The sequence below is a fragment of the Sesamum indicum genome, linkage group LG6, assembly GCF_026168435.1.
Source record: "Sesamum indicum cultivar Baizhima isolate 11 linkage group LG6, ASM2616843v1, whole genome shotgun sequence".
Taxonomy (NCBI): domain Eukaryota; kingdom Viridiplantae; phylum Streptophyta; class Magnoliopsida; order Lamiales; family Pedaliaceae; genus Sesamum; species Sesamum indicum.
Genome location: NC_142662.1, coordinates 6,122,673 through 6,136,598, shown reverse-complemented (window position 1 = coordinate 6,136,598; position 13,926 = coordinate 6,122,673). Strand labels below are relative to the sequence as shown.

The window sequence follows — 13,926 nt, the reverse complement described above, 5'->3', positions numbered from 1 at the left end:
TCCTCTGTTCCGAGGCCCACATCAGTGTGGCTTTAGAAGAGTCGTGTAGCCCATCTTCTTGCTTGGAGCAGGCCTAACATTCGGGCTACTTGCAGTACCCTCCTGTCCTCTGGACTAGCCCATTGTACCAACACCTATTGCCCCCTGAAGGGCGTTTCCTGGCTGGACAGGTCCGAAGCTTGCTGCGGGGACTTAGGTACTCATGTCCTGATTTCTACTTCTATTATGGGACTTAGGAAGGGGAAAGAAGTACATATTTCATTAATTCATGATTACTTCAGTTTTTGTTACAAAAAGTTCCAAAAGCTTCAATTCTAATAATTGAGTCATGTTTATGCTCCTACGATATAGGAGCTTTTGGAAGTTACTCAATGCTCTCGGGTTCAACACAAATGATCCATTCTTATTAATTGAACTAATATATAAATTTGCATTTTATGATACCTTGGCGTGCATATGCAGCTGCCAACATATGTTTGGCTCATTTGACTTGTTTCTTCTAGAAATTTCATTAGTACAAGCAACATTATCGCTTCGTTTGCTCAAGAAGGTTTCGGTATAAATACAGTGCAATGTAGAAACTTTCACATGTGTTAATGTAATTTTTCCTACAAAAGAGAAACGAAAGATAGAGATGGCTGTCGGTTGTTGACATTCATCACAGAATGATTTTCCAGGCACATTTCATCCTTCACAGGGAAACTCCTTCAGCTTTTGATGAATCCATGTTGCAATGGTCAAAAAGGCTAATCCAGACGACGGAGGAGGTATTCGACTTGAACAGATTTTGTTAAAGGGATCACCCACTCTCCATAAAATTTAGAAACTATTGACGGATCAACCTTGTAATCCCCGTTGCTATCATTTTCTTTCAGATCCACGTCCTGTCCAAATATCATTGCTTTCTTTTCCACCCTCTTCTTGATCATCTCTTCAACACTTTCAAACGTCAATAATTTCATCAAAGCTTCCCTGTCCTGCTAGAACTCAAGTTAATCAATGACAGGAAATGTTTGCCATGCAAATGTTGAAGGTCTTATTGGTGAAGTATATATACCTTAGCACGTATGGCTAGGGTATAGTCTTCAGGAGCATCCCTGAATTTAACTTCCGCCACGAATTTTCCAAAGTGAATCCTTCTGGAGAGAGCCTGACAGGAGAAAGTTTGAGCTTAGTGTAACGGTCAACAGAAGTTGCGTTTCAACAACGTTGAAGAACTCGAGCATGAAAAGGAGGAAAGATGAAGAACAAACTAAAGAATGAGAACCAACTCTTCTACCTGCAAACAGTTCAGATCACTGGCTGCAGTGGCTGCATAGTTCCCATCGTCTCCATCGGCAACAATCAGAGGAAGCAATGTCTTGAGGTACAGATTCAGTATTTTCTCATTTATGTTAATGCAAGCTCCTGGAGGATGCAAAACCTGAATTTGAAATCAGTCCTACATGTACAAATCTATATCTGGTCTTGAAACTTGCTTTGCAATATTCTCAACCATGGACATTTATTCTTACCGGTGTATGGTCAGGAGGCGGCAGCAGCGGAGACGGTAAGTTATCCGGGAAAAAGGCATTCTCCTCCGGAGACGTATAACGACCGGCCTATAAACAAAACCAGACACAAAAATTTACCTGAATGATTCAAAACATCTTTCTTGATGCATATGATATGAGTTCCACTGATAAAAAAAGCAAAATATCTCCATAATCTCTTTGGATTGATCTGATCGATCGATGAATCAAAACCTGATCTATGAATGATATGAATGGTGGCAAGAACTCCTTTCATCGACCCCTATTATTGAACAGAGTTAGTGAAATTCAATCCAAGATACAAAGATTCCAAAACTCCAACTTCATCATGTCCCAAGATAACATTTGTTCACATTTAATATATATAAATTCTCATTAAAAATATATTTGATTTGACCCATAATTTAATATAAAATACAGTTTCATTAACTAATAAAAACGAATTCTCACTTCACACAAAAATCAATAAAGCCAATCAGAATCGGGTACTGCAGTCTCATCATTATAATATATACATATATAACAACAAATGAGTAGTGCTGTCCACACACCAATCCACATACGTAAAGACACACGTATTCTCATTCTCATCCAACAACATTAAAAAATTACAAGTGAAGACCCAGACTATAATTTCTACACGGGTACGGTGGCTACATACACACACAGTTACAGACATATGCACATACGCAAGCATCAAGATTACCCTAATTAAAACACACACACAGATGGACATGTTTGGAATTTTGGTTTTCTATGTATATATACACTTCATATATAAGATTAGACACATAGGTATCGCATCTTCTTATGTACGGATGTTGATACTGCATGTTGTTATTACATATACAGAGGATTAATTGAGGCGAAAAGATGAACACATACCTTGGCTTGAAGAGCTTCGGATTCCTGTATGAAGAAGTGAAACAAGGAAGCAGATAATTCAGCAGGGGGGTCCTTATTAATCTTATCATCGTCATCGTACAAGGCAGAATTGATGGGGTATCTGGCTCTCTCTATCAGGCTGAAGATAATGCTGTCTTCTTGCCTCACCAAACTCTTTCTCAGCGATTCAAGATTCAACAAGCTGTCGAGATAAGTGCTGCCTTGCTGCGCCATTACAACTGCAGATGAATTAGAAGACGATGGAAAATGTCTGAAAACAGACAAGCGATAGTTTATCCCTTTTGAGAACCCACTCCCAAAATTGAAACTAAGGATTGTTTGAGACAGTGGGTAAGGAAGAAGGGTGGATCTGAAGTAAACTAGGAAAGTAAAGTTGTTGTGCGTAGTGTGAACGTCTTGTCTTTCTCTACTTCTTCCATGTTTCGTTATATATAGAGGAGATAATGTTTTGGGTACATTACATTCAACGATACTTTAACTACACAAACTACTCTTTTTCTATTTATAAAATTATAAATACATCATTTGAATACATTAATTTAATATATTTTAAGAATAAAATTACGCAATTAAGAATAAATTTTATCATTTTCTTTAACCCACACATGCATTCACTTACACACATTGCTAATAGATTTTAAATCCAACATCTCCACAATGAAATATTGAGCTCCAAATTATTAGAGTGCCCTTCAAGCGACATAAAAATCTTACCACTACAATTTGAAAAATACATTTATAATTTTTAAAAAAACATAAAATATTTATTTAATTAAATTTAATTTCAAGAAGTATTAATGTAATTCATACTAATATTTTTTCTTAGGACGAGCATCCTCGACGAACCTTTTATCACCTTTTTCAGTATTAGATATTATGGTTATCATAATATAATTGATAAGTATTTTTTTTTCTTTTTAATCAAAATGTACGATTAAATTAAATTATAATTTAATAAGGTAAGTTATACGCATTAATATAACATAATTGTAAATGGGAAAAAAGATGATTTATTTTTTTGAACTCAAAAAAAGAAAAAAAATGATTTATGAGGATGGATGATTTGATGGTATATGGAAAGTGTGCGTCACGTGTGGTGCAGTTGGGACAGGATGTAATTGTTATTAATTAATAAACGTCGAATCGTTGTCGTTTGTTTGTTGTTGCTGTAAATGGCGTTTAGTAGGTCTGTCTGATGCTCCTTTAACGTAATTCCACCATCTCATTTAATTACCCTACCTAACTTCTTATATTATTCATTTTCTATTTTTTTTTTGTTAAAAATTAAAAATTGATTGTAAAAGTAATTTTTATTCTGTAAGAGTGACATGATAGTACTAATTTGTAATCACTGTAAGTTGAAGCAATATTCTGTTATAGGGAAAGTAATATTTTTTATCTCATAAGTTAGGCCCGTTTCACTTTTGACCTCATAACTCACAAAACATAGCATTTTTTGTCCTAATTCACTTTTTCTTATGCTACTATCGATACTTCTTTTATTGCCCATGTTCGTTACATTGCGTGGGCGATGTTTTCACAGCCAGTAGGGCTTAACTAACGAATATTGGTGCAGCACACTTGTCTAACATGTGATTGTTAAGTAACTTTGGCTAGAGTGGAAATTGGTTTATTTTCCATCTTGGGGCTACTTTGGGGGAAAAATATAACTACATTGAGGAGAAAAAAATAAATCTTGAAGAAAATTATGGCAAAAAAACATAGCGATTTATCTCTTCTCTTACAAAAATTGAATCCTATCCTTTCCATATTTCTATAAGTTGAAATCAAGTAGAAGCAATATAAATAATCATCTCTTTGACAAATGAATCAAATAAGCCAAATGAAGCACTTATATAATATTATTGAAAAAATGGCCAAGTTTTGCTCCACCAAAAAATACTTAAAGGCAACGTATTAGGCGCATGACCTATATTGTTAAATTGTAGATGAAAAAGTGTACGAGGATGGAAAATGCTAATTTTTATAAGTTATGAAATTTAAGTGTGAATCCCGTAGTGAATGGTACCAATAGTGACACCCGACTAAAAATACTATTTTCTCCGTACGTTATGCTAAGATTTAGATGTTTTGGGATGAAAAACTTACTATATTTTAAATTTGATTGATTACAGACTATTTTTCTGAAAAATTATTTATTTGATTATGAAATCTCCCGTTGTGGATGCGGATTGCAAGAAATTTGTTATTTTATTTGATATTGCGGTTGAAGGATTGATTTGGTTACCAGAAAAGATAATGAAAATACCAATTATCAAATAATAAACGAATAATCAAATGTGTGTAGCAATTGTGGAAAGACATTATCCTGTTTCTGTCGAATATGTTTTCACTACTCACCTAACTGCCAACTCTATAAATAAATTTGAAACCATATTTTCGAGTTTACTTTACATGTCACTATTTTATTTTATTTTATCTAAGTTTCTTATAATTTGTTTTATTATTCTTAGGTATATTAGTACATTGGACAAATCAATATATTGTTTAGTTTATTGAAATATTGATATAATTATATACTTACTGCCCCCAAGAAAATAAGAAGCTAACGATGAAAAAAAGAAATTCTTACACAAATCCAGTTTTATTAAATCAAATGAATCACATAGTAAGTATGATACACTTGTTATGTGATCGGTTATTTTTCTTTAATTATACCATCAATTATATCATACGATACATATATTGTATATATTATATAATTGATTTATGTCTGATCAAATTATGTCAGAATTAGAATTTCCCCATGGGAAGGCGTTGCTTACGGATAGATGTACAACGTTGTGGGCTGTTTTTGTTTTAATTAAGTTGTTATAAAAGCCCATGTCTACAGTTATGGCTTGAACTTTATCCATATAGGCCTACTTGCTATTGGACCACACTGAACAGCTACACTTTTTTATTACATGCTTTGGGTAAAATAGTTAAATTAAAATGTGTTTTTGGGTAGTGAAAGATAGATTGGGAGTCTTTTCAAGTACTTGGTATGCATCTTGTTATTTTTATTAAATAAGTTAGAGTAAATTACAATCATCTCTTCCGAAATTTGATAAAATTATGAATACTTTCTTGTTTTTGAAAAAATTATTAATACCTTCTTGATTTTTACGATTGTCTAACAATTAGCTGAATCTAGTAGGTTTTCATCCATTTTTTTATGGTGAACTAACCAAAATGCCATTATGGAGCAAAATTTGTAATTATATTTATTTTTTATGGACTAAGTGGATATTTTTTTTTTATAATTTTTAAAAAATTTTCATCCACACTGTTCGATTTTTTGTAAGTTTTGATTTTTTTGGATAAAAAATACAATAAGGGCAAAGTTGACAATTTCATACTTCCGTTTAAGAAATATATAATTTCATCAAATATTAGGGGATATTTGTAATTTTTCAAACAATAAGAAGTATTGATAATTATGCCAAATTTTTGAAAAAAGTTGTTGTAATTTACACAATAGATGTATATACTAAAAAATTTCTTTTTACGATTACATTAAATCTCTGGACAATTGATTTTTTACTACTGGGGCTAATGAATAATGATAGTAAAATAATAAAAGCATGGTCTAAGTCAAACATTCCGTTTGATATTTCTTCATGTTTTTTTCTGGTTATAAGCTTAATATCATTAAATTTGTTTCACCTTCAAAGCTAATTTTATATTTTTTACTATTTTAATAGTCAAAAAGATTTCAATGAACCGTTCGTATCTCAAATTAAATATGCTACTATTTATCTCCATTCAAACAAAACACAATTAAGCAAATTCAATTGATACAAAAATACTGATTCGAATTGGAGACCGATCTGCCATACCCATTGAAAATACAGAGATAAAAATTCGAAAAACGACAATTTAAAATGTTCTTACCAGCCATCAAATCTCAACCAATCAAGACATTACATGGACAATAGACTTATAGGACCGAATTGTTCTAACATTGAGGTTTTTTTTTAACATTATATTAATTGAATTAATATATCAATATACTAAAAATAATAAACAACTCCACATTGAAATATCCAAATTTTGAAAATCAGGATTTCCGATTGTTCGGGTACTGTTTCATTGATATTCCCCGACGGGAATCAGGATTTTGGAATCAGGACAAGAAGCAGTGCATTTAAGGGCATAAGGTGTTGGGATTTGAGTTAGATAGCACAATAAATACCAAAATCTCGAAAGACGCACAAAATCAAAAATTTCCCTCCATCTTCCAGGATTTGAAGCGGCTTCCATTCCATCCACTCACCTCCAACCCGTGATCACCACTTTGCTCATTACCAAACACTCTGCCAATTCTCTCCCCGCCATTAATGGAAACTGCAACCAATTATTTGTACTCCGATCCATTGCATTTAATTCATCAGGAAATTTATTACTGTTTCATCACTTTTCCTATATAAGCGCACCAGTTTAACATCAAGCCCAATTCTTGAAACTGCTTCGAAATGAGGTGTGATGGGTACTGCAGCGACACCGTCGTGGCGTCTAAGAGCAGGAGGCAGAGGAGAAGAAGAGAAATCTGCCGGAGCTTCACTTGTATATCGCCCTGGTTTATCTTCTGCCGTTGGTTCAATGCAGGGAAATCAAGAAAGGGTTCGAGAAACGGATTCATGGAGAGAAAATGGGAGAAGGAGAAGAAGGATGGGAGTTTTCATGCAAGGAGAAAACGTGGGATGATGAAAGGCGAAGCATCGTCTTCTTCCAGGCGTGATGTTTCAGGTAATTTCAGTATTTGGGAAAATTCTTATCGAAACCGGTCAATAAAGCCAATCGGAGAACAAGTTTGGTATTGGCCATTTATCTGTATACAAGTTACATGGCAAGTGCATTGTTTCTATTGTATTTCTTGCTGATTCCTTTTGTCTGTGAGTTTCCCCTGATAAGCTAATTGGTTTCACATTTGTCCAGCGGAAATTGGGAAAGAAGCCACTTTCAATCTTGGAGTTGGATTTGGTCTAATGTATCTTGTTGCTGCAAGCAGAATTGAGCTGAACAAGATGGTTGAGTTGCACAAAAAGATGGAGCTGTTGCTTCGAGATCTCCAAACAGAGCTCCAAATAAATCAAGAGAAGAAACCAATTGAAATGCCCTCTAAATCCAGGATTTCTTCTTCTTTCTCAAACGCTGATGGTTTCCAGGAAGCCGAAGAACATAATTCAGGCCAGTATTTGTCTTCTCATGAAGTGGAACAGCCTGAGGTTGTCTTTGGTAGTAATCGGTATAGACGAGAAAAGAGTTTGAGAATGGATCAAATTGAAGCAGAACTCGAAGCTGAATTCCGTCATATGCAACTCCAGATGGACGCTGAATTCCCTTTAAAGTATTCCACACAGCAGTATTCAGAGGTACAAATGTTGTACACTAATCCGGCTGCAATTGTTATGTACTCAGCCAACATGAAAGTTTGAATGAAAGCAGCAGCGTTTAAAGAATTGACAATTGTGAACCTTAAACCTCTTGCAGATGGATGTTGAGGACAGCGCACCTGAATGGAGTCTCAACGTTGACACATGCATCGAGCAAGTTAATGAGCAGCACGAGCCGAGCTACAACGAGTTCTACGGCGTCCCGCCACAAGAACTTGAGAGGAAACTGCACCAACTCTTGGAAACCAGGCAGAAAGAAAGAATAAACGAACTCGAATCAGCTTTAGATTATGCAATGGAGCAGGTTGAGGAGAAAGAAAGAGAGCTATGCTGGTGGAGAGACACTGCCAGCCTCATTTGTCATCACATTCCAGCTTTCCCCGGCATGTTGAGGCAAGTGATACAAATTGTTCACGGCATGGAATCAGAGTTTGAAGCTGAGGAGACGGGGACAAGTTTGGTGGAGTCCCACATGTAATGCAAATTTTGATTTTCATAAGGTTTTCAGCTGCCCACACTTATTTGTTTGTATTTCATTGCAATCATATTTGTTGAAAGTGAGATATCCCTCAATAAAATTTGACTGGCCATTAGTTAGATGGCCGGGGTTTCAACAATTGATTACACCTGAGGAATCCGACTGGTGGAAATCATTCATGCCTCCCCTGTCTCCCCAAAATCTCAGCTCTACACTCCCAACAATGATATATATATACAGAAAATTAAAGAAAAAAAGGAAGGAAAGAGAAACTATTTTCAAGAGAAAAACAAATTGATTATTATTATTTTTTTAATTTCATCACAAGTTTCATAATCTCATCATGTTTGGGGTAGCGACAAAAGTGTGAAACCTCATCGTGTCTAAGGTTTTAAACTCTTGCTATCAACAAAAATTTGCCTTAAAATTCAACTCACTCATTATCAGATAGATAGTTTGGTAGAGTCATGATATATGGTTTTCTGCAACTTTAATGTATTAGCCAACTCAATTATTTGACTCTCCATTATTTTGCTAACAATCTCAGTTGTCTCATTTTGTTTTTGGACAAGAATGCGCTTTTCCCAGTAATTGTTTTAATTACACTTTTTCACCATTCTAAGTGTTTTCCCACGCCGTATATCGACTTAGAGTACCTTTTGATGGCGAGGTAGGAAAATTTGCACGGAGTATACGTCTTTGGAGACAAACAAGTTAGGCCGTTTAGGACAACAATGTCAATCAAATTCCTGCCGTCATCATTTTGGTAACTAGCATGGAGGAAAAAATTACAATATTTTCTAATAGGCCACCACCAAAATCTAAATAAGTTAAGTATTTGAAAATATCTTTGGTATGTGAAAAAATACAAGCCAAATTCATTGAATGCTAAGATATCTGGCCTTTGGTCTCACATTATGAAATTATTGATATATTCGACAGAATTAAATATTTTATCACATATAATCGACTGTTACACAAAAAATAGAAATATATTCCTATCTAAGCTTTATGTGTGGATAATTACCAAAAAATTCCGACACGTATTATGATGTAATTGATTTTTAGGTATTTGGATTAGTCTAATTGCAACAAAAACGAATAGAAAAATGGTAGCACGACAAAAGAGTCAAGAGTCTTTGCGAAGACATTCTCATATGCAAGTTTTCTTAGACCAACTGTAATAATATCCTTTTTCCCTTCAATTTTCTTGGAAGAGAAGTCAAGAAAGGTTTCTATAATATAGATTTTTCTTATCTTAACAGTACCTTAATTCTACCGTCAAAGTGATTGTGATTTCTTTATCTTGTTTGGAACGACTGTCGCTCGCTGGCAACTGAATTTATCAAAGTTTAGTTTGACAAGGTTGCTCGGTTATGTCACTAGTCCAAAATTTACTGCGCCAATTTTGCATTTCCCATTCATGAGGATCTTCCCCTGATTTTTTGAAGGGCCACTACGGGTTAAAATCAATATTGTGACAGTAATTTCGATCAAATCCATATTATTTATATGATAACTGCCGTTGTGTATTTGAGGTTGTTATGTTTGCTTAGGTTACATTTGTGCACAAAAAGATGATCAAATTTAGTTTATATCAATGAGTGATTGTCCAAGCATGGTAAAAAATTGTAAAAACTACATCTGAAAGGCCTTGTTGTAGCTTTCGAATGCCCAATTGATCAGTGCGGTCGTGCAAGTTAAATATACAAAGTCATAAGAGTTGAGTCGGTGACGAAGATTTTGGCGCGTATTTATATATCTATAAGCTGTATAATTGCACGTGGACAATAGATTCAGAAAGAATTAAATGGTCAGCATAAGTCGATACATATTTGGGTTTTGAGCTCGGTCGAGTCCAGGACCGGGATCGGGTCGACACAACCCAAAGATGGACCGGAATCTCGACTTATTTCATAATTAGTAGATGAGTGAGGACATTTCAATACGTTTACAACCTTCCGATCATAGCCCCACATCAAATACTTTAAATTTATTTATTATATAAAAGAGTTATAATCTAAATAAACTAACTTATCACATGATAACAGCAAAATACATCAAATTGATTTGTTATATAAAAGAGGAATAATTTAAACAGACTAACATATCATAAATACAATAATAGTGAATCGTTCAGAGAAGTTGTGCTGATTGATATATTTTAAGTATGGGTGAGATAAGGGTTAGTTTGAATGAAATTTATATTAAGATTGGTTCCTATTAGTAACAGATTACAAATGGAAAGCAGCCAAAAAATAAAAATAAATAAATAAAGGAAGCAAACGTATGCCCTTTTCTAATAATGCACTATAAATTTCGTCATATAATTTTTTTAAGGACAAATCAGATAACCCAAAGACTCCAATAATGGTGATAATAATGACAAGAACTAAGATAATTTAAAAAGGTATCTCAACGTTAATTAATAGAAATATTGACAATATATATATATATATATATTTTTTTTTTAATTTTGGATTAAATAGGGAAGAAATTAAATGCTTTTGTTGTGGGGTGGAGGGAATTATTAATTTTTTTTAGGTAAATTACATCGAGTTCTCCTGAAGTTTGTCATGATTACAAATACTCCCGCATTATTTAAAAAAATTATGAATAACCCCTCTATAATTACAAATACCCCTTATAAAAAATAATTTCTCAAACAATAAGAAGAAGTCGTGGACAGATGAGTAATTTATACACAAGAATATATCTTGCAAGTATTTATGTGTGTGGGTGAGTGCGAGAAGTGCAGGATTGACATTCAAACATTGTATGGAGGGGTCTTTTGGTAATTTTAACCGCTGCTTTGAACACTTCCATTCAACCCATCGCCACCCTGGACATCATTTTCGGTCAACAAAATATTTCCAGTCAACAAATTAGAAAGAGAGCATAAAGTAAAATAATCACGAGGGAAAAGGGGAAGGGTAAATTCTGAATTTAACGAGGGTTTTATTGCAATTAATCATGTATTTTTTTTAATAAGATGTGATTCTTACATCATTAAATATATTTAAATTGTAAGACTAATCTAATATATCAATAATTTTTAAATTAAATTCTCAAATATTGAATCAATAAATACATCCAAACGGACGAAAAAAATTATAAACTATTATAAAATGAACACATATCGTGAAACTCGAAACCTTTGATTATGATGGCTGAATTTTATTACTTGACCAAGACATAATTGATGGGATTAATGATGTATAAATATCATAAATCCCACGACTTTGGTAAGTACTAAAGAACCTTCGCGAAACTCCTTTGTTCTTCAAAGAATGATTAGATCTACTGCTCAGGACTTAAAATATTACAGCCTAAGTTAGACAAATAAATTTAATTGTTGGAATATGATTTTGGATTTAATAAAATTATATAATTTTTAAGATAAATTATAATAGATCCTATAAAATTTATCATAATTACAAAGTGTTAAATGCAATTTACCCCTTATAATGTGTGAAATAAGCAAATACCCCATGTGAATTTTTTTTTTTAGCAAATGACCCCATGTGTTTCAAAGCAAATTAACCCCCTCCCCTGCATCAATGGTTTACATAAGGGGTAATTTGTTTTATTTTCTAACATAAGGGGTAACTTGCTATTTTATTTTTCAAAGGGGTATGTCTGCTCAAATCTCATACCATGAGAAGGTAAATTACATTTTTCCTAATTAAAAATATTCTATCATTGATTAAAATTTACATATATCCTCTAGAATTAGCTGTCGTTTACCAAATATCCCAGTAATCTAATGGAGGAATTTTTAATTGTTTAATTACTAAAGTGGATATTTCTGATTGTAATAAATTTCATAATAGCCCATTGCAATTTATAGTAATTTTCAGGGCTACATACACTTTGCTGCCGTGAATTATTTTGATGTAATATTTATCCCCTAGTAATTATATTATTTTCAATATATTACTTTAAACCATCACAAAATTATTTTCTAACTAAAAATAATTTTTAATAAGTGAAGAATATAAATTAAAAGTGGAGTAATAAGTTAATATATATATATATATATAATAGATATACGACAAATATAATATCCAGACAAAAAATAAAATTTTGCATGAAAGTTTTTTTGTGTATTATTGTACTCATTCATACTTAACATAACGTCTTTTTTTGTGTATTTATTTTTCAAATTAAACTATTTTACATATTCTAAATATATCATGAGTGAGTACAATAAATACACAAAAAACTTTAACACAAAATTTTTTAATAAGTTGGTAATAAAATTAAGTTATTAACTGTTTAATTTTTATAGATAAAAATCAATAATTACATATCTATTTTTTGAATGAACTCTCTCTATAAAATATGACAAAATACATTCTTTAATCTTTTTATCCCTAAAAGTGTTAAAATTTTGGTTAAACACACACACACACACACATATATATTGTCAATTTCTTTTCAAACGTATTTATAAATTGTTATGATGTGCTATTTATTATGTATTTACTATATATCAATTAATTACTCCACTCGTAATGTAAATAATTTACTAATTAATTTTTTGAATAAAAAAAGAAATTAATAATAATATAATATTAAAATATATTAAGAATAATATTATATTTATTAGTTTAAAGAGATGAAGGATGATATAATTGAAGAGGGTAAAGTGTGTATTTAACCCCAACTTTTATTGTATAAACTGTTGGTGCTGATTTAAGCACAAACGTAATACAGCTTCTCTCCTGCATCCAATCCCATCGCATCACAAAGAAACTTGGAAAAGGGTGAGAAACACACGAGTGGGGAAGTCAGTGCTTCCAGAAAAAAAGGTCACCTGCTCTCCTACAGCTGTACCTCTAATCTCTCTTCCATTCACCAATGCTTTTCTACTGCTTCCAATTTAGATTAATTTTTATTCAATATTTTTCTACCCCAAAAAAGAAATAGCATTTAATGACTAACCAGATAATTATTTAACCCATTATGACAATACTAAATTCATCAAATATTCAATTTTTTGGGATATTTGATTTTTTGTCGAACAAGGATAAAATATTTATAATTGAATCAAATTTTATTGAAGCTCGACGTATTTTATCTAAAAGAATAAATAAAAGACGAAGTTCGGGGAAAAGAACCGGTGAGTTTTGTTATCTATGGTGTAAGTTTTTTTTTTGTTTTTTTTATGCAGGGGTCGGACGAGTTAAATTCATATTATTCTGGTTGTATTTTTTTTAATATTAAATTATAATTTTATTTCGTTTGAAAAGATGTAAAACATAAAAAATAATATAATTCTATTTTGAACAAGAAAATGTAGAATATTGAAATGCAATAATAATGATGATAATAATAATAATAATAATAATAAAGGTCAAAATGTGCCGAAAATATCTAGTTCAACGGGAGAAATTGAGATGGGTACAAATCCTATCAACGTGTGGGATGTTATTATATTTTAATAGTATGTATGAATTAAATATAATTATATAATATTGATGATTATCATAGTTGTCAGCTGTTGTTAGATATAAATATTTGGTACTGATGATTATAATCAATTTTATTTAATAAATAATAATTCACCATTTTTATTTTTTTAGAAAATAAATTCTCAAATTGAATT

At 32.2% G+C, this 13,926-nt stretch overlaps 2 protein-coding genes across 2 annotated transcripts; one reads left to right on the top strand and one right to left on the bottom strand.

Moving 5' to 3' along the window:
* Positions 1-382: 382 nt before the first annotated feature.
* Positions 383-2,888, bottom strand: CM2 (chorismate mutase 2). Its single transcript, XM_011083660.3, has 5 exons — positions 2,418-2,888; positions 1,515-1,601; positions 1,280-1,423; positions 1,058-1,150; positions 383-977 (listed from the first exon to the last, which is right to left on the bottom strand). Exons 1-5 carry the CDS (start codon positions 2,649-2,651, stop codon positions 747-749), a joined length of 789 nt encoding a protein of 262 aa, XP_011081962.1. The 5' UTR covers positions 2,652-2,888; the 3' UTR covers positions 383-746.
* A 3,399-nt stretch (positions 2,889-6,287) lies between these two features.
* LOC105165077 (WRKY family transcription factor) lies at positions 6,288-8,454 on the top strand. The gene is made up of 3 exons (XM_011083951.3): positions 6,288-7,190; positions 7,380-7,816; positions 7,935-8,454. The coding sequence occupies exons 1-3, from the start codon at positions 6,917-6,919 to the stop codon at positions 8,313-8,315; spliced, it is 1,092 nt and encodes a 363-aa protein (XP_011082253.1). The 5' UTR covers positions 6,288-6,916; the 3' UTR covers positions 8,316-8,454.
* The last annotated feature ends 5,472 nt before the right edge of the window (positions 8,455-13,926 follow it).

Coding starts and splice junctions, on each gene's coding strand:
- CM2 (XM_011083660.3), bottom strand. CDS start 2,651: ATGGCGCAGCAAGGCAGCACTTATCTCGACAGCTTGTTGAATCTTGAA. Junction 1,424..1,514: donor CGCCTCCTGACCATACACCG/GTAAGAATAAAT, acceptor TTTCAAATTCAG/GTTTTGCATCCTCCAGGAGC. Junction 978..1,057: donor CCCTAGCCATACGTGCTAAG/GTATATATACTT, acceptor GAGTTCTAGCAG/GACAGGGAAGCTTTGATGAA.
- LOC105165077 (XM_011083951.3), top strand. CDS start 6,917: ATGAGGTGTGATGGGTACTGCAGCGACACCGTCGTGGCGTCTAAGAGC. Junction 7,191..7,379: donor TTCCAGGCGTGATGTTTCAG/GTAATTTCAGTA, acceptor ACATTTGTCCAG/CGGAAATTGGGAAAGAAGCC. Junction 7,817..7,934: donor CCACACAGCAGTATTCAGAG/GTACAAATGTTG, acceptor AACCTCTTGCAG/ATGGATGTTGAGGACAGCGC.